Source organism: Melitaea cinxia, chromosome 9 (genome assembly GCF_905220565.1).
Source record: "Melitaea cinxia chromosome 9, ilMelCinx1.1, whole genome shotgun sequence".
Lineage (NCBI taxonomy): Eukaryota > Metazoa > Arthropoda > Insecta > Lepidoptera > Nymphalidae > Melitaea > Melitaea cinxia.
Window position 1 is genome coordinate 7,284,542 of NC_059402.1, and position 22,699 is coordinate 7,307,240.

Below are 22,699 nucleotides of genomic sequence, written 5' to 3' on the forward strand. Positions count from 1 at the left end.
TGGAATGTATTATCGGTGTAAATAATCTGTAGACATTAGCTAATGTGCCACTGAATTTGTTATAAATTATCATTTAGAGTATTAAACTCGAGAAAGACTTCCCACGCGTAATACTTATATTCAGAAGTATTGAAAAAATATATATCGAAAGACGCTTTTATTATTCAAATCACTTGAGAACTTTAATTTAGGTCAAAAGGATCTTCACAATATTGTCTTCTTTCATTTTATACGCGTCAATATAATATACTTATTTTATTCGACAAGTAAACTATTTTATACATGTTGGTTGAAGTTGAGAGCTGTGTATTAAACCTATACTTATAATTAGACTGTAAGAGGTCCAATTCTGTACATTGAAGTTATTTTAAAATTCTAATTGGTTAGTTACTCGACCGTCGGCACTCAAGCCAAAAAAAATTATATTTTGTCTGTGTTTCTTTGTATACAAACATACCAAGAGATAGACAACTTAACGTCAAAATACTGAATCTTATATGAATATGATTCAAATATGATAAACTGGGCATGATATAAGTTTGTAATATACATTAAATGTTAAAAGTAAGGCTTATCTTAAGCTACCTTAAATATTTTATTTATAAAGCAAAATGAAAAGTATATCGCCAACGAAATTGCGGGTATAGCTAGTCTATAACGAGGGTGGAACGACTTACGTAGTTATTTGATACGCTCTATGAAACACCGATCAAAGGGCGCTTATCAGCGTGTGAGCTTTATAATCATCGAGGGCATTGCGTTGCCTCATATGGTTTCCTTTTTAAGCCAATGAAGTCATTATTAATAATACACATTTTATTTTACTTTTATGACTAAAACATTTCCGTATCAAAGGGTTTTTGTTTCCTTTTTTTTGATTAATTTACTTTGAACTATAGAAAATTGAGCTTAGTTCTCTTCTGATTACATCCAATACATGACTCTTTAGGGAATTTGTAATATTTTATTTTACATACGTATTAAGTAATTTCAAAAATTATAAGGGTACTAGTTGTGTGTATTATTGAATCTATAAAACATTGTTATTATTCATCCTTAAGAATATTGTAGACTTCCTATCCGTCACTACTATACGTGTCCTGTGCCCGAAGGTTATCTGGAAGAAATCGCTCTTCAGCGATAAGATCGCCTTTGTACATCTTTTCTTTTTAGTTAGTAGGTACTGTTTGTTTTTATTTTGGTGTGCAGTAAAGACTATTAGTATTAATATGTAGTTATTATTATTACATATTTAAATACTAGCTGTGTCCGCGACTTCGTCCGCGTGAAATTTAACAAAATAGTGATTGTTCGGTTTGCAGAATTATAAAATAAATAAAATTCTAAAATAAAAGTAACCCAAGTTACTCCTTACTTTAGCTCTCTGCCAGTGAAAGTCCCGTCAAAATCAGTCCAGCCGTTTCAGAGATAAGCTGGAACAAACAGACAGACAGACAGACAAAAATTGTAAAAAATGTTACTTTGGTATATGTACCGTGTATACATACATATGCATTTAGGTTATTTTAATATTACAAACAGACACTCCAATTTTATTTATTTGTATAGAGTATAGATAATTACGTTAAATAAACGTTGCACATATAACTTAGCCATATTGTATTAGATTTTATTATAATATTTCGTATTTTTAGACATACATATAATGCGATCATTATATATGCTCACAGGAATTTAGAATTATATTTTACAATAGTCATTCAAATGTAATATTAAATGATCACGGAAAATGTTTGGAACATTTTCACTATAAGAAATGTTCACGAATATTTAAGTGGCATGTTTCCCAATAGAGGCTTTCCGTGTAACGAAATAGTTGAAGGAAATGAATAAAACACCTTCAACGTGGGAGTACAAAGCGTAAAACTCACAGTTTCTTTTATTGCAGCTCTGAAAGCCGACAAGAAGCGTCTCAAAGCCGAGAAATTTGATTTGCTGAATCAGATGAAGCAACTCTACGCGACTCTCGAGGACAAAGAGAAGGAGCTCAGAGACTTCATTAGAAATTATGAACAGGTAACGTCGAACAAACGGCGCTCTTATTAGTATCCAAGCTAATTTTATTATATAAGGTCAACTTGTACTTACGGGTACGTCTAATGAATCAAGGAGAGGCAAGTTTAAGGAGTACATTATTAATTACTGAGCTATCATGGCCGTGATAGCACGTGAATGCTAAAAGCGCTGAAATTTTAATGTACCTACTGAAATTTGAAAATTCATTTTGTTACCTGGCAGGGACGTATAACAATGCGAGGAAATCAAAATATTTCAATAAAAATCAGAAACATGTGTATTTTACAAAGACGTAAACTGAAAATGATTGGCGTCTAATACATTAACCTACAATGTAGCAACATGATAAGTTAGGCTCTTATTGTTCTCGTTTATAGGAAAAGGATACACGCACAGATCATCAAGTAGAAAATACAAACTTGATTTTATGATTTTGTAACATAATTTATGTATACAGCAAATGCTGTATTCACTTCAATATTTTCTCTATTTGTTTTGTGTAAAACAATACGAGATGGTAAAAATAATTTTACAATACTATTTCGAATAAAACGATGACTTCTGTTCATTTCAATAAAATATACAAATCGCTAATGTTTCATATTTTTGCAATAACTTAATAGGATACTAGATAAAACAGACTTTTGCAATTAATCAATTTTTTTTTATCTGTAAAATATAGCTCAGAATTTGAAATATCATAATTTAATATGGCTTATTCAAAACATGTGTATATATTATAATATCTTATATATTTTGTAGCGAGTGTAGGTAGACTAATAGAAATTTGAGCAGGTCAATAATTTTACATAATATGTGGCATTCACTGAGGTAATGTGGGCACTTTAGTAAAAAAAAAACCTTAAAATATTTGATTTTGATATAGGATATTTTATATTAGGTCAATCAGTATATTATTTTTAATAGGATAATATTAGTATCATATTTTCGTAATAAAATTCAGGGGATGTGTCTCGGACATATCGATATCGGAGTAGAAACAGCAACACTATACTATATACATAGAAGACTTGTTTCGAAACCTCGACACATAAGCCTAGTAGCCGTTAAGTCCTTTCTGCTATACTTTATACAAGTTGATTATACGGCTTTAGCTGATATTTTTCTGCATATATAATTGTATTAATACGTGGCAAGAGGTAAATAAATCATTTATCTAAATTTGTTTCTTTTGTCTTACGGCAATTTAGTATCTCTTGTATAAAAAATGACAAATTTGAGACATCATAAGGGATTTACTCGTGGATCCAATATGATGTTAACAGTAACAATGAGAGTAATCTCACAAATATTTCTTTATAGTTACTTCGACTTGCTGTAAATTCCTAAATTCGAAGAAAAAATATATATTACTTTTTTAAAAATACTGAAGTTAGGTATGACGTGATAATAATATTTTAACTATCTTTATAATAAAAGTTTATTGTGAAGATTTTTATTCTCTTCTAGTACCGAAAAATTAATATTGAATACTGTCATTCTGGCAAATAAAGTTTATCATCATAATCATAAAACAATTTTTTTCGGATTTTATCGCTGTTTATTAAGTTTTTTAAATGCATTTATTATCATATATTTTTTTAAATTAATAAACTATCTGCTAGTAAGCTGACGCCGTAACGCATATTGTACGAAGATTTTTTTACCTTTCTAGCTTTTTAGGTTCATTTTTTCTATGATAAACTAAAGATGTTTCTAAACGGTACAGATGCGGTCACGCAGCGGCGCTTCTTCGGCGCTGGGCGCTGAGAGAGCGGAGCGGGAGCGCGAGCGTGCGGCGTTGTTGCGGCACGCGCGCGACGAAGCGGAACGCTCTCTGCAGCTTGCCGCCGCGCTTAGTGCACGCGATACCCAGCTACGGCACGCGAGGGAACAACTTTTTGAGGTTAGTTAAGCAACCAAATCTATAGCATTTCTGTTGTACCTACCTACTTGAAGTACAACCTTTTTTATATATATTGTCTACAATACAAATAATTTAAGGTGTACTTAAATAAAAAATCAGCCGAAATAAAAACTATCTATTTTATTTATTTATTCACACTTTCGCACACCAATACAAAGTTATAACAATATGATAAATGACAGTATAACTATAATAAAATACAAGTTGCATCAGTTGCAACAGGCGGCCTTATCGCTAATACAGCGATATCTTCCAGGCAACGTTTGAGCAGAGGATTAACATAAGGATTGTGGGTTGGGACGCAAAAATTTATTTCATTAATTTTATTGGAACGAAGTTCCTTACGGCAGGCTTGACATTTGAATGGGCGAGCGAACTGAAAAAATGTGATACTAAAACCGTAACAAAAATATATAACGGAAGTGACGTAATATCAGTCACACGACTGTATAATATGACGTTTGTAAAACTAAAATATTACTAGTAAACTTTTTTTTTAAATGTATTTCACTTAATAATTTGAATTATTATTATTATTATTTTGTTTGATTTATTTTATTTTACGGTATTTGTTATTTTCTAAAATACTAAATTTCCTAAATACTTTTATGTACTTAATTAAAAACCAATCAACAAAATTAAAAAAAATCAAGACCTAGAAAATATATATAAAATTCAACATTTTTTTTTTCAAATTGTATTGCTTCTATACTATCCGAAGGAACTTCGTTCCTACCTGGTGTCCCATGACACCACATAATTTTTTTATTTATTTGTTAACAATTTACACATAATAACATATTTAGTAAATACAATAAGTGTATAGCATTCACTGATATGTATATCAATGGCAAGTGTACATAGAATTGACTATAAATTATGCAAATATAATTTAGATTTACGCTAAATACAATCTTTACTGCTACTGAAAACTACGACTATTAAAAACACAAAAAAATTGGTTGTCTGTAAAATCGGTTTACGGAGGATAGTTTTACGTCATAACGATGACACGGAGCTGAGAGATATTCGCCGTTGACGTTGATGCCTCATCTCCCCCATCCAAGGTCTTAAAGGCATCCTCCAGCGCAGTGTTAAATAGTTTCGGTAATATTACATCTCCCCTATTATCCCACGACGAAAGAAAATTGTTTTTGTTTGCTGGTCTTGGATATGGTCGGTCATCGTCCCTTCGTCACATATCGCCGTATATTGTCAGACTATTTCATTTATATTAATTTAACTACTGCCCGGAGAGACTTCGTTCTATCAAAAGTTAATAGTAAACATTTTTTTTATTGTATTAAAATCTTCCGTGGGCCTTGAGGAACAAACAAAAAGATTAATTAGCCGAATCGGTCGAGCCATTCTCGAGTTATGCGCTTAGTAACATTCATTTTTATTTATATAGATTTCATTGGCTCATAGAACGCGTAACCTTAAGAAACTACTTACATCTCTTACTTTTGCATTTGACATTTCTATAATTGGTGGTTGGTTGGTGAAGCTAAATCGCTTTCTGGCTAAGAAAAACTATTTTTAGAAAAACTAGAGTACTTTAATTTATAAAATAATTTCAGGCGTTTAAAGAATTGTATTATAATACCGGTTTTATATAATTATCTACGCGCTACTAGGAATAGTTAATTTTAATAGTGAATTTTTATAGATAGGAGCTATAGATATATAAATGAGATAGTTTTAAAACGGAAATTTTCCGTTGTTGACGTCCCCGCAACCCCTCTTGTGTGTGGAATTTCTTAAAATCCGTTCTTAGCTAACCTCTACTCGGCGAAAAGAATATTCCTACCAAATTTCAAGTCTCTACGCCTTATGGTTCCAGAGATATCGTGATGAGTCAATATATATGTGGAAATCTCTTATATATACATATATGCAATACGTTTTACTTCGAGTTTCATTTTTAACTAAAAAAAAGTTTAGATTAAATTGTCGCTCAGTTTTATTTGCTCTGAACTATATATAAGCTTTTCATTTTGTTTACGAACCGTAATCAAAACGATCCATTTTCTGAATATAGGAACCGAGCTTGTCAGTTACGAGTATATAATAGACAATATAGTAAATGATGTCGTTTAAAAGAGAGTCAATTTTAATGAATAATACAAAAGTAATAATTCCCTAATTAGTCAAACGTATAATTAATTATCAATTATTACATAATATAATTGTGTACCCTAAGGGACCTCAATACATTGTGATAAAATTCAGTCATATTCAATTATCTACTACAGTTGTTCTAATTGTAGTTAAATCGTTCAATTATGTTAATTTTATATTCTGTACGTTTCAATTATTAGGAAAGAAAAATATTTCTTTTGTTCATTCTTCAACAAGTGGAATAATAAAAAAAAAGCAAAATGAAACCTAAATCCTTTATTTAATTTTAGTTTACGTTTATAATTTTTAATATTTTATCTAAGCACTTTTGTCATACATTACTTTTATCCTGCTGCGTGTTTATGCATTGTATTGCATACTTAGGTTATGTAGTTGAATTAGAGGAATTGTACAGTTTGGACGCATTTAGGCGAATAATGCCAAGAATGTTTGATAATATCTCGGCTATGCAATAGCTTATTGTTTGTGACTTACAGACTCAAAGGTCAAACGTCGACCGACTGTAGTGATACATGCATGTTACTATGTAAATCAATTTCCTAATTCACCTCTTGTAACGGCCAACAAAACATTGTAGTGTTTACAAAATCCTTTTCTAAATATTGTTTTGTTATACTCGTAGGTACTGTAGATCTATTCGTAAAATATTTTACCTAAACATAACACCTGATTTCTTATTCTTGAAAAACAAATATTTTTCAAATAAAATATAAAATGAAAATAAGGAAAAAATAACTAATATCAGATCGTCAAAAATGTATCCGCATATTAAATTTCAACTAAATAAAAAAAGTCTTGGAAAAAACAAATCTTTTATCATAAAACAATTGTGTTACTCAAAAAACATTTGTAGAATAATTTGTCTTTATAGACGACCTCTATTGAGTAGTGTAAACCCTTAGGAATTAAGGGAATAAGGGAATGTAAGCCCTTAGGAATTAACGAAATAAAAACGTGGAATTTTGGTAAAAATGTTTGTCTAAATCGAAATGTTTTGATAAAGGCTTTGGTTTTTATATTTCTTAAACTTTAGATCAATGATAAGATAATAAATAACGAAAAAAAAACACAAAAATGTTTTTTAAACATTACTAACATAAGGTTACATAATATTTGGTTGTTCTGTAATTAATAGGCAAAAGAAATGCTTTATTATTTTATTATAATTCGCATTAAAAACTTTCATAATAATTCATTATTTATCGTTGTGTCCATTTGTTATAAGTATTATTTGACAGTTAGCAGGAAAGTGGACATAAGGTGCCAATCAAACCACTAATTGCAAATTCATGCGACGTTTCGATCCTTTATTGGACCATCATCAGGCATCTTTACATGTAGTAGTCAATAGACATCTCCTTATCAAAGTTCTTTCATTATGTAAGATTCCAAATCCAAATACATTATATATTATTTTTAAGTTATGTTTTAAGCTGTATTCTATGAATTTTGAAAATTTAAACTAAAACATTTGAATTTGATAGGTAACAATATGCACAATTTTAAGTTATTAAGTTTTTGGTTTTTACAATTTCAAGGCATCAAATTCTCCGAACTTGACTATTGAACTGCATCTTTACTTAAATGTTTTTTAAAAATTTATAAAACTGTCAAAAAAAAAAGTGTGTTTTGTTGTGTTTTGACATCCATGTAGAGTGATGTGTTTTCGGCCGTTAACAAAATTAAAATTAAAAACTAATTAGAGGATGTAATTTAATATTAACAAAAGATGTATTGATTCTACTACATGTGAGACACGAGAATAGAAGAAATTTGAGAACACGATGTAAATATAACAAGTAATGACTATAAAATAGAAATTATAATGTAATAAAAAAAAAATTTGTAACTAGCTAATTTTGAATGACATATTTTATAAGAAATGACTAATTTTTTAAAGCTTAACAATTGAAATGATTAATAATGAAAAATAATATATAACATTGAAGAAAAATACATGTGGGTAGAAAAAATATAAATTAAAAAAAATCAAAATAGGAAGAAAGAAATTATAAATTTTTAAAAAACATATGTAAAGATGCAGTTCAATAGTCAAGTTCGGAGAATTTGATGCCTTGAAATTGTAAAAACCAAAAACTTAATAACTTAAAATTGTGCTTATTGTTACCTATCAAATTCAAATGTTTTAGTTTAAATTTTCAAAATTCATAGAATACAGCTTAAAACATAACTTAAAAATAATATATAATGTATTTGGATTTGGAATCTTACATAATGAAAGAACTTTGATAAGGAGATGTCTATTGACTACTACATGTAAAGATGCCTGATGATGGTCCAATAAAGGATCGAAACGTCGCATGAATTTGCAATTAGTGGTTTGATTGGCACCTTATGTCCACTTTCATAATAATGTTTCTTTACATAGATTTATAACTTTTATAACGTTAAATGTAGCTAACTGATGATTTAAGAACGACTAAAACAAATTAATTAGTAGTTAGACTTTGTAGAGTACTTACTAACAAGCATACACATAATTAGTTTTTATTAATAAAGGCGTAGATAACTAATTAATAACCATGTCAACAGAGACAAAGAGTAAATCGCCGTCTGATCCGGGCGCTTTTGTGGCGAACGCTGATAAAGCGATAATAAATATACTAAGAAATTGTACGAAGGATTTCTAGACCTTAAAAATGTCTCCATAAAGTCCATGGCAGCATTTGTCTATCTTTATCTTATATCCATATAAAATTCTCGTGTCACAATGTTAGTTAAAATACTCCTCCGAAACGGCTAGACCGATTTTTATGAAATTTTGTGTACATATTGGGTAGGTCTGAGAATCAGATGACATCTATTTTTCATACTCCTAACTTATAAGGGGATATAGGGAATATGTCTTTAAGACCTTGGATTGGGGGAAACGAGACACTAACGGCATAGAATCCAAGGCAAAAATTGCTGGTAAGAAACTTGGTATCCTCAATAAAGTCAGGCAGTACTTCACACCGGAACAGCTTCTTACTCTCTACCAAGCACAAGTTCGATCGTGTATGGAGTACTGCAGCCACTTATGGGATGGCTCTGCCAAGTACCAGCTCGCTGCTTTGGATTCTGTGGATCGACGCGCCAGAAGACTCATCGGTGACAAATCGCTGGTTCGCTCTAGACTTCAAAGTCTCGAACATCGGCGCAAGGTTGCCTGTTTGTCGGTATTTTACAGGTTATATTTCGGAGAGTGTGCTCTAGAACTATACAATTTGGTTCCACCATCACCTTTCTACCACCGAACCGCAAGGCATCGCATGAATCTGCACCGCTATGTGGTTGAAATCCCACGATCTCGCACTAAACGATTTGCTTCCTCGTTCCTAATACGCACCGCAAAAATTTGGAATGCCCTTCCGGCTTCCGTTTTTCCAACGAACTATAACTTGGGTATCTTTAAATCAAGATTGAATAGGCATCTTCTAGGCAAGCGCGCACCACCTTAGGCTGCATCTTCACTTGACTTCAGTTGAGATCGCAGTCAAGCGCTAGTCTATATATTTAAAAAAAAAAAAAAAAAAAAAAAAAAAAAAAAAAAAAAAAAAAAAAAAACATCTCTCACATTCGTTTTGCCGACGATATCCTCATCTTTGCAAACGTTGGATGAGTTAGGCCAAATGCTGGCCGGCCTAAAGGAGTCCTTCCGACGGGTCGGTCTCGGTATGAACTTGGATGAAAGTTATGTCAACTAAGTCATACCGAGAACGGTATACGGTTTATCTCAAAGATAGAAATAAAAATGAGACTATTCGTGAGAGAACGAAAGTAACCGACATAGCGCACAGAATTAGCAACTTGAAGTGGCAGTAGGCTGGTCATCTGTGTCGCAGGACCGATAGCTGTTGGAGCAGATGTATCCTGGAGTGGAGACCGCGTCTTGGCAAACGCAGTGTTGGACGTTTTCCGGCCCGCTGTACCGACGATCAACGCAAGATTGCCGGTGTAGGCTGGATGAGGATTACGGAAAACTGGGATGTCTGGCGGGAACTCGGGGAAGCCTATGTCCAGCAGTGGACTGCACTAGGCTGAACTGATATAAGTTATAAGGGATTAATTAATCCCCCGATTAAGGGAGTTAATAACATATATGGTAAAACAACGTTTGCGGTGTCAACTAGTAACTTTATATAATTAGAACTTAAGTGAGACAAAAATCGTCTATTTAAAAACTAAAAGTAACAAGTAGTAACAAATCGTAAATTTTTTGCATATTTCGCATATTATTAAACGAGAGTTTAATTTAACTGTAAAAATTTGTACAATCTTTTTCAAAAACATGAAAGTAGTGTAAACAAATATTAAGTAAATTTAAAAAAAGCTTAAACATACTAGTGGGAAAAATGCTTTCAACAGATGTAATAAATTTTAAGCCAACTTCGAAAAAGGAGGTGTACGTTCGACTGTGTTTTTTGTATGTTTTTTTATGTGTGTTACTTCATAACTCTTTTCTGTAGTTACCGATATTAATGTATTCTTTTAATTCGAAAAATAGTGCTTGTCTTGTGATAAACTGTGATTTGGCAAAACAGTATACGAGTATTACACCAAGCCTACTACAATACCTATAAAATATATCGTTACTTACCCAAAGATTTCCTATGATATAGAAGGAAAAAATTTGATTTTTAAATCTTCTCCGTTGTAGATGGACGATAAGACATGTTCCATAATTTTTCCGGCAATTTACTGTACGTTAAAACAAAAAATTCCATGTTAAAGACAAATTTTCGGATTTAAGCCGTAACTATACGTGTTCTATAAATTCATCTGTTTGGCTGAAAGGTCCAAAGAAAATATAAAATGTTTTGACCCCCGTAAAAAGTGACATTAGTCAAGAATTATCATTTTGCAGGAAAGAAAATACGCTATGTGGCTACGGTAGTAAAGAATATAGCCACTTAGAGTTGTAAGAAGCGACTAGGGGGTAACACAGTTCCACTACCACCTTGAAACTTAAAAAGCCGACCGACGGCGGGATAACTATCTAACTACTAGCTTTGAAATACACAGGCCGAAGACGGGCAGCAGCATCTTCGGTGCAACAAAGCCAGTCCTGCGGTCACCAAACCGCCTAGGGTGGTGACTATGGGCAAAACACATGAGTTCACGCCAACTTGTGTAGGCCTATGTCCAGCAGTGGATTGTGATAGGCTGTAATGATGATGATGATGATGATGAGGAAAGCAAAAACAAAGTTAAAACAAATATTTTTCGTGAACTAAGTGAGCTAGGTTCAATTTCACTCTTGAGTTTCTTTTTTAGATTCAACATTTTCTTTCAAAATACATTTAAGTTTTTTTTGGAAACATTTTATTTTAAAGGTTTACAAAAAGATCTTTTGATTTGTATCTTTTTTACTTTAACTTAAATCACTTTACACCTATTAACTTTTTTTTCTGTAAACTCTAGAATAATGATCAGATAAAGATATAATAACCCTTTAGAGTTATTTTTTTGTTTTTTTTTTTCTTTTGTTATCACTCTCCTACTCACATAATTTACTTGAATTTTACCAGATTACGAAAATTGTAGGTTCAAACGGATATCACTCTAGATACATCAGTATTCTCGAAAAATGTACTGAAAATTAATTGTGAAATGAAATGCGAAAATTATTTTTTAATATTTTTCACACAAAAATACACGTGGTACAACCCTAAACCCTTAAAACCCTTAGGGGGATGGGGGCTATGGAAGTTGAAAATAAAATTCATGTGATTAATGAACAGACGACACTTAGAGATAATAAAAATTTTAATACACTAAACTTGATATTCTCGTACACGACTACAAACATACAAAAGAATAGTTGCTCTTTTTTATCTAGGTAGTACATAACAGTAAATTACTTAGGTATATATCCTAAAATTAGTTACTGTACTTTTAAAGTATTTTATGGTACATATAAAAAATAAAAAATAATATTTTGTATCCATTACGTAATTATGGAAATTTTGTACTAGATATATTTAACACATTATTCAATAAGCAAGTAAAGCAAATATATTTGTATACCTATGCGTAGGCTTTGTGCCCATCTATCAAAAACATGTGGTGTTAATTATAATTTCAAATTTCTCCTTTTGATGAAAATGAAAAGGAAAATTAAGTCAAACTGTTTACATAATACAGCTTTAAGCGAGAAAAAGTCGATCATTCAAAATAGCTACGGTGTTTGTGCTTAAAAACCCAAATTTTTTATTTAATTTTTGTTATCATAAATCATTGAAGAGCTGCTTTTATGTTTATCGTACAAGTTATATTATATTTTGTTATTATAAAGCCACATTATATTACTTGTTTTAAAGGGCTGTAATGTATAACAATACTTAAGAGTAACTAAGTAAACATTTTACGAGCTTTACGCCGTCAAATATAGATTTTACCTATAATGTCGACGGCGTGGGTGAGAGGTGGTAGGCGTTATATTAAGTTTCAACTACAAATAACATAAAATTGAAATTTTATTTAGCCATCGATAATCAAAAGCCAATCCGTAAGACTCCTAATATGCCCTTAATGGGCAGAACAAATCATTTAAAAAAGGTTTTTTGACCAATCAAAATTGTTAATTTTTTTACAAACAAAGAATTTTAGGATTTTTGTCTTTTTTTATGAAATCCTGTATAAATAAACAAACAGGCGTTTGTCTGTTTATATAATCGCATAAATAAAAAAACTGTATCATTTTCAAATCAGCTAACAAAATCATACTAATATATTTAGAAATATATTATAAAAAAATGTCTATGTCACAACTTGTGAGCAAATAAATTATAACCTAACATCCCTATCCCAGGCTCGAAGACAGTTACAAGCCGCAGGCTGTTTGTCGGAGGGTGAGAGCGTGGCTTCCCTCGGGATCGGACCGCCGATGATCCTCGGCGGACCGTCGGGCCTCATCGGCGATCGCGGCAGCTGCAGTGCTGATTCTGGAGTGAGAGGTAATCATGCATTTATTTATACATGATGCTCTATTATGCTATTCAGTATATTTTATTTGATATGATATATGGCTAATATAATTTGCAATGAAAAAGTTAAAGAATTTGAAATAAATCATAAACTGTGTAATGACTGTTCTACCACCTATTGCAACTGTATTTTTTTTTTAATATAAGATGTGAATTGTATATTTCAGCGTTGTACAAACCTTAGTGGTTTTCTTTTGCCACGCATAATTGTAATTTCTATATATTGTGTTAGTTTCTTAATTAAATTAAAAAAATAAAAGGATAAGGGTCAAATATTTTAATAGTCAATCATTTTCTATGAACTACTAATAAAATCATCTATTAGGAATCACTATCTTATTGAAAATGACAATAATTGTTTCTCTAGATCTCTTCGTCGATATCTCGATGAGTTTTTAATTTTTACAAAGAGCTGTTATCCATTAAACTTTACGATGCTTGAGAGCAACAACACTTCAAACTTATTTCGCTGTGAAGACTAACTGTCATTAGCAGGTGTTTGTTATTACAACTCAGACTCATAGCTTTAAGTAGTCCTCTTAGATATAACAGTTAGTTTTATAAGACTAAGCATCTTGAAATAATAACAAATATCTGCTCTGGGCCTGGTTAATAAATCTGCAATTTTCTCCTTTATATGAGGAGAGGCTTTTGCTTACTTGTTTCCTACTTACTGGCTATCATAGATTGATAGGTAGATAGATAATTAATAATCTACACTAATAATAAAAAGAGGTAAAGTTTCTAACTTTGTTTGTTTGTAGGGGGTAATCTTCGCAAATATTAATCCGATCACGAAAATTCTTTCACTAACAGAAAGCTGCACTATTCAGGAGTGACATAGGTTATATTTTATTGTGATTGAACACAAAATTCAGTGAAAAATCTTATATATAAAATTCTCGTATCACAATGTTAGTTACAATACTCCTCCAAAACGGCTGGACCTACTTTTATGAAATTTTGTGTGCATATCGGGCAGGTTTGAGAATCGGCCAACATCTATTTTTCATACAGCTAAGTTATTAGGGGGCTAATAACATATATGGCAAAAAAATATTTGCAAGATCGGCTAGTAATTGATAAATAAAAAAAAAAACAACCGCTCGTGTGTAGTGGTGCGAGTAGACGCCTAAAAAACCGTTTATAGGTTCGATTCCCGCGTGGGATAAATATCGTATTTGTACAAATATTGCGTGATAGAGTATGCTACAGTATTTATGCACATTAATAATGAATGAAAATAATATAGACAGCACGATGTCCTAGATCTAAGTTAATCATCCTTCGTAAACTATAATACGTTTATTATTTGTCAAACAACAATGTAGAGATAGTAATTAATTAAAAATAAATAAAATTAAAATTAATTCATCGTAGTAGTATTCAAATAACCGTGATAATTTCGTAATAAAGCGTTGTCAGTGACAGGTAGTAGCGACGGTGGCGCCACGTCCGTCTGCGGCGGGAACTTGTCGGATTCCACCGCGGAGGGAGTTCCCCCCACACTTGACACCTACGACACTGACGCTGCTTCGCTCGTCTCTTCTGTACATCCTATTTATCAACGTGAGTATATCATATTTTTCTAGTACGATGAAAATTGAAACAATGCAATACGCAGCTTAATAATACGATACGACGACGACGACTTAATGTCACGTGTTTCTTATTTATGTTATGTTTCTATATTATATTAACACGCTATGAAGATTAAAACGCTGCCATATTTTATAATACCTATAGCTCTAATAACTAGTAAAATTACTCTGTGACTACAAAACTCACCGAAGTTAACAGTCACGTAGATTAGTTAACATTTCTGTGTTAGAGTCAACGTACACAAAGCGTTGTGAAGTAGAATAGTGCAGTATTGCTGTGGATGTCAACTTTGGCAATAGAGCATTGTATTCAGGTTTCTGTCATTGACTGACTACTGGGAATATGAAATTCAAAATTCAGATGGTTTTCAACAAACAATTGGAGCCCACATATGGAACGAAAACTTCATTGATTCGGTTTGATGTTAATTAAGTCTCAACGCAGACGAAACAGCGTGATATGTTTGATTTAGAGCAGTTATGTTTATAAAACATGTATAAATATGGTATATATAATAAATTATTAGTTCGGCCTATTATTCTAATTTTGAACAATTCTTTAATGTACCTACTACGTAATGCGTGTCGATAATAATATTAACACTTGTAATTGATGTGTGGTACATGTATAAGTAATGAATGATTTGTAATCAATCACTCAGGCTTGAAAGTCTTGGTAAATACACATTTTGTATCACTGTTGCTTTAGTTTTCAGTCCAAGTTTTGTGTTTCCTTGCGTATGGATTTTCGCCAATTTGTTATCCAGAACAATAAACATAACGAGATGTTTCATTAAATATGTACTTGGATATACACCCGTGTGGTGTATTTGCCTTATGCCGTTCAAGTTTAAAAAAAGATATGGGAGCGTATACCTGTCCAAATTTTAATTTACACCCGAAATGAAGAGACTCTATAAGCTTTTTAGCTTATCACATCCATATCCAAACTCAAAATGTGAAATAAATTTGAACAAATTTTAGTGGTATTAGATACCTCTAAAATGGAACTATGCGACTATATTATGTCCCTTGAGCCTATGCTTTTATGTGTTTTCGTCCTACGTATTGAAATGGAAAGAATTATTACTTAGCGGTTAGTAAATGGTACGCAGACATGCGATGTCATGTAATGGTGCCAATAATTTCAGAATAATATTTCGTTATTATCCATATCGTTTTACTTTCAAGGTCGCTCGCTCTGAAAATAATCATAATTTATGACGCTCATTATTTATGGCAAATATTTATAATTTACGAATATTATTGTATATTAATAATGAAATTAAGTGTACTAGGTACTTATATACAGTTCAATAGAGGATATACATTAAGCTATTTATGGTCAATTGACGTAAGCAATATAGCTTGGTCATGCTTTCATTGTTTGGCTATATATTGCTAATGTATTTTATTAGATCATATCTAGTGACGATGTGTTAATATTTGTACTGTAATAATCTTGTTCTAGTTTATTTTAATATTTTCTAGACCTCATTAGAGTAACTAAAATGATGTTATTAAGATAATATTTTACAATATAAAATATTTAATTTCATTTTTAATACAACATTATTTATTAAATCTTCACAAAATACATAAAGTCTGCAACATTTAAAGCTATTAATTTTAAAACTGATGAAAACAAAATTTCTTTAATAAAAAGCTTTCTCATTTCGCGTTTTCGTAGCACAGAAAAACAACGTTTTAATACTGTAACAATTTTAATAAATTAAAATCACTATCGGGCGTAAGGCTCGAATTTTAATTTTGCACATTTCACTAAAAGTTTCAGCTTTTAACGTCGTTATATACGAAGGATTTTCAATATGGAGTAAATTTTATTTGCGCGATTCATTTTATAATCTCTCGTAACTTTAAGCCTTGTTGTTATAATTTTAACAATGCTATCAATTTCATGTCCATTCATCTTTTTGTAACTTTCGCGTAAAAGTAAATACTTTTAAATATTGAGTTACATTTTTATTTAGTACAATTATGATTACAGTAACAATAATTATCGTATGATGTATTTGAAGTTATTTATAAGAAATTAGCTTTAAGATACGGGTTGTGTTATTTACATGTTATTTTTACACACCGTCGACTAAATAAATGTCCGTCTGTTAGAAAAAAAATGATATAGTCAGATGAGTTATGTGAGTGAATAAAGATTTGACAGACGCTCATCGATCAGATTAGGATATTCTTTCTTCTTTTGAGCACACGAGCCGTTGTCATACTTAAGCGCGTCTTATTGAGTGATATACAATTATACACCTTATTATGACTTGTATGGTTATACAAATTTAATATATTAACTGCCTGAAAATTATTATCACTGTAAATAAAAATCTATTCTATAATCTTCACTCTCTAAATCCACTATTTCTTCTTCAATCCTTAATTAAAATTAAACTTTGCCCCTTTATACATTAAAAACTAAGTAAATTATTGATTAAATTTTAATATTTAAGCTATGAAGGTTTTCATAACGATCTTTACTAACAATTTACTAGTTAAAATAATTAAAAGTGGTGTATTAAGGTAACTGGATATTCATAGCTCAATATTGAACGGGTGATAAAATTTGAGCACAATATTATATGTAAATTGACGTTGCCAATAAAGTAATAATAATATTAAAATGGAACATTTTAATAAACATGTGGTGTAATGAAGTTTTATGAAACTGGCTTTCCACTCGCAATTTCACCCGCGTGGATTACATTGTCTGTTGTGTTTCCTTTAGTTAAAATATAGCCTATGTCACTTAGGTATAACGTAACATTCTCCCGATGAAAGGGTTCTTAAAATAGGTCCAGCAGATTTTAAGTTTATCTATCAAAAACATTCACAAGTACAGAAATAGCTAGTTCTTCTTCACAGCAATGACTTACAGGATGACGTAATCTAGCCGCAATTCTCGTAGATTTCAACTACTCACACACAGCCACAGCTCCGTGCCTGGAAGTTGAGATAAGCTAAAACAATGGTTCGACTTCCTCTGGTAGCTTGTATTATTATCAGCTGCACAAACGAATTGTGGATACAGATTTCTAAGGCACAGTAGCGTCTTACATTTGTTCATTTGTAAGGTCTATCTACCTCTATACCAATGTGACCTATCTATATTATGTATTCCAGCAAATATAGATATGTCAAAATTTGTCTGAATTTCTTTATCTAATAAATTTATACTTACAAAATAGTATATTCTAACTGACTCCTTTATAATTCATCTAATGAGTAAATATTTTTGGTAAAAGTAATCTAATAGGTATCTAATTTATAACCAGATTAAGTAACGCCTATAAATTTAATTTTGAATCATTTGTTTAGTCGAGATAAATAAAAATGTGCCTCAACGCGTAATAATTCTAATCCAAGTATATGAAATAATAATAAAATATCTTTTATAAAGTTTGATTTTACGATTTCGAAATTATATAAAAATAAAAAAATGCTGACATTTCATTTTTTTTATTCCATAACAATAAATGCAATTGCAGCTTATCGTCAGATTTGAAAACATTAATTAAAATAATAATAATACAGTATTATAACTTGTATATTTACTGCATGTTGCTTTCTTGCAAGCATATCGCTTCAGCCCCACTGCTGGGCATTTGTGTTTTTCCCCATGTAGGAGAAGGAGCAGAGCTTAATCCACCACGCTCCAATGCAGGTTGGCGTACATAATATTAACCAGGACCAGTGGCTTAACGTGGTATCCAAGGCACGGTGGGGAGAATCACAAGAACTGAACAAACACCCAAACCGCGGCAAACATCTGTATGGCCAATACAAATGTTTGTCATGTGCGGGGATCGAACCCGCAACCGCCAGTGCAACAGCTACAAACCAGTGCTGTGACCGTTGCGCTAACGCGTCGTCAGCAAAGCATAGCTTTACTTAAAAGATAGTATATAACAAAAACACGATTTCTGTGGTTAAATTTCTTTCTTTTTATTTTTTTTTTAACCTTGCCGTCCATTGCACGGTCGAGTATTAATATTTCATAACTTTACCAGGTTTAACAAATACTATTGAAAAATACGAAAAACTAAGCGAACATTGAACCATACTACAGAAACATTTGTGAATTTTATTTCGTAGATGCGCATGTGTATTGACACATGCGCGAACTAGAATTCACAAATTTTATTACCTCTCTTTACAATGAAAACTAAAATGGGCTTCACTTTATGAAGTCTCACTTTACTCTGTCATATACTCGTATATTGATTAATGCGTTTCACAGTAAATATCCCAAATTGTAATAATAATAATAATAATAAATAACTTTATTGCACACAGTAACATATAACAATTACATAAGCTTAAAGGGAAAAAATAATAATTACGTCGCATGCAACGGGCGGTCTTATCACTAGATAGTGATCTCTTCCAGACTACCCACCAGAAAGGAGCTTGTTGAATTTAAGGGCTTGTGCAGCTTAAAAATATAATATAATATATAATTATATAATATATACATTCCATACATATATCTACACATACGCAATACTCAATATTAAAAAGTATAAATAGATAAATAATCATTAAATATATAATATAATAAAAAACGGTCTAATTGATATAATAAAAAAAAAACGGTAGACCACACGACTGAAGTAAAACTTTTTTAGCTCCATTTAACTTATATCCTCTCTCAACGAGCGTAAATAAGTTTTACTTCGAAAATAATATTAATGTTTGAACTTTGAAAACTGAAAACTGATTGTTTAAACATTGTATAAGTACGAGTATTATGTGTGGTACTTTCTATAGTCGATTTAAACTATTTGTTGTTGTCTCTTGTGTGTGATCCAATAAATGTTTTTTGTTTCTTTCTTTCTTTTTTTCCTGATTAGAATATGTAGCTATGACTAAATAATTTTACGAATAAATGATATATGTAGCTGTGTTTAATAGTGATGCGTTAGGTTTGTCCTCAGTGAGTACTCCACGTGACTGCAGCCCCACTCTGTCGCCACACAACAGCGCATCCTCCTTCACACGTTCCATCGATGCCGGCTCACTGTCCAGGTTTGTATTTATGAATTACTACTATCTTTGCCCTGTCGATTGCACAATTTCGATTCTTCCGTTATCTCCTGTTAAAATATAGCCTTTGCCACTTAGTTATGACGTAACATTATACTGGTACAGGAATTTTCGAGTTAAATATTAATTCTTTGTAATTATGACAACAAACCAAACAAACAACAATTTATGCATTTTATATTGCAATCTTAACTTCTTAGTTTTAAATTAAGTCTCTGATTACCTAAGTTGTAAGAAATTACTCTTGTTTTATATTTGAACATTTTATTCGTGTTTTGTCAGTTTTGTCACTATAATATATGGTTTTTATTATAGTTTAGCATTATTCACATTTTCAATAACTATATACGACTATATAATACAAAATACACAATTTTGTCGAAATAGCAAAAAGTTGACTAAATAACAGTCATAATATAACTTAATATTATCAGAAATGTAATTTATTTATACTGAAGCTTTAGAAAACAGTGCGATATTAAATTAAATAAAAATAGGTAAAAAAACTTTTTAAGTTAAACGGTTTTATGTTAAACATACATTGCAATTTTTAAGATAAATGTACTAAAAACCAAAAAATACTAAAATAGATACAGTCGTGGGAATTATAAACATATGCATAGACTAGACTAAAATAAAACCGTGGGGCACGTCAATTGTCTACAATCGTTGATTAAAATGTTTGTTTTGTAATGTTACACTATAATTAGGCAGTTGTTCAACCGACAACGATAGACGTGTGATAAGTAGGGCTAGAATGTGGAAACAAGCTAGCAAGCTCGATTATAAGCGAGTTTTAGGGTTTCATAGTGGTGAGCGAGTAGTACTTTTATCATATGTTTTGTCGATTAAAGACAAACTACGAGCAGTGAAACGATTCCTCACCAGCCAGCAGTGTGAATGTCCAACGATAAACTAGTTGAAACATCTCTTTTATTTACATGGAGTGTATAACTATTGGAATTTCCATGAGCAAGAAAATAGTAAGTAATTTCCTCACCGTCTGCGGGCCAACTGCCTATTTTAACGACGAATTAAACGATTCTTCTATCGCACATTAAGTCGATAATTTGTAGACAATTGACGTGCCCCACGGTTTTATTTTAGTCTAGTCTATGCATATGTTTATAATTCCCACGACTGTATCTATTTTAGTATTTTTTGGTTTTTAGTACATTTATCTTAAAAATTGCAATGTATGTTTAACATAAAACCGTTTAACTTAAAAAGTTTTTTTACCTATTTTTATTTTCTAGTTTTTAGTTTTTATTTCGCATTCTGTTTAATTCATTTAGTGCTTCATTATTGCAAGGCCCATCTTAAATATTGAGGTTGTATAGTGCACTGTATTCTTCTTGTCAAGCCCTTTTATTTGATACCCATATTGGTGGGATTGATAAAAAATTGTTATCAGACATTTGGTAGCGGCGGCCAACTTAAATTTCAATTTTGCATAGTAAATTGTATTCTACTTGTTGAGACCTTTCATTTGATACCCATGTTGATGGGATTGATAAAACCTAAGTTATCCGCCATTTTGTAGAGGCCGCCATCTTGGATTTTAATTTTATATAATACATTGATTATACTGGTTGAGCACTTTCATTTGATACCCATATTGATGGGATCGATAAAACCTACGTTATCCGCCATTTTGTAGCGGCCGCCATCTTGTATTTCAATTTTTTATAGTATATTGTATTCTGCTTGTTGAGCCCTTTCATTTGATACCCATGTTGATGGGATTGATAAAACCTACGTTATCCGCCATTTTGTAGCGGCCGCCATCTTGGATTTCAATTTTTTATAGTATATTGTATTCTGCTTGTTGAGCCCTTTCATTTGATACCCATATTGATGGGATTAATAAAACATAAATTATCCGCCATTTTGTAGCGGCGGCCATCTTGAATTTATAATGATAATGAATAAACATAATTGTATTGTCACCAAAATCCAAAGTGTATACAAAATTTCAGATTAATCGGTTGACAGGAAGAGGGTGAAATTTGAATTACTAAATTTGACCCAAGAATAAATAATAAATAAAAAATAAAACAAACGGGGTGAGCTAAATAAAACCGTTTAAAAATACACTTTATCGGAAGAAAATTTCATAACTCAAGTGTACGCTGAAATTTTGCCGTGAATCTATAATTAAATAACAACCTTATGAAATCATCATTCTACAAAACATAAATTTGTTATATCTATGAAAGACGTAACGAATTGTAGGGTATTTTAAACAAAAACAAAAAAAAATAGTTCAATATTATGCTAACATGTTCAAATATTATGTATCATTAAAGAGGGAACAATAATACTGGAGCTCTAGTTTTTCGGGCCGTTTCAAATTAAAACAAAAGGTAGTATATATAAACTATAACGATTTTATTGTAAAAGTTTCTTAAAATAAATAATTACTAAAACTAGCAGTTCTCGTAAGTGAATCGTAAATTATGATTCATGATTCGTAATTGTGATATCCGAAGCTGGAATGTAATTTTCATGCCTGTATTATTGATTAATACCGTGTCATCAAATATTCATTTATCATATTGATAGACAACGCGAGTACGCCATATAGCAATATCAAGGTTACATTTTATGTAGCTGATAATAAATCCAAAAATGTATACCTCATATTAACGATAATTTAAACTATTCTAAGTGCCCCTTCTATATGCCTAATGAGACAATCAAATCAAGAAATTCATTTTTTTTCACTTACGCTTCAAAAGCATTTTAGAATAACGTCATTTTTATACTCTTAAAAATTTCACGGTCTCTATAAACGCTGTTTTAACTTGGGGAGTCCCATGTCTAGCAGTGTACTTCAATGGACTGGAGTGAGTGAATATAAACACTTTATTCTATGGACCTTAAAGCGGTTGTTATTTTGGAACTTGCAATATTTCAGCGACATTTCAGAC

The 22,699-nt window shown here is 31.3% G+C and overlaps 1 protein-coding gene across 1 annotated transcript in view; it reads left to right on the forward strand.

Moving 5' to 3' along the window:
- Positions 1–22,699, forward strand: part of LOC123656655 (kazrin) — a 47,530-nt gene that overhangs the window by 8,256 nt on the left and 16,575 nt on the right. Inside the window, exons 6-10 of the mRNA XM_045592317.1 lie at positions 1,910–2,037; positions 3,767–3,943; positions 12,921–13,065; positions 14,521–14,664; positions 19,658–19,748. Coding sequence (XP_045448273.1) covers positions 1,910–2,037; positions 3,767–3,943; positions 12,921–13,065; positions 14,521–14,664; positions 19,658–19,748 — 685 coding nt within the window. The remainder of the gene's footprint in view (positions 1–1,909; positions 2,038–3,766; positions 3,944–12,920; positions 13,066–14,520; positions 14,665–19,657; positions 19,749–22,699) is intronic.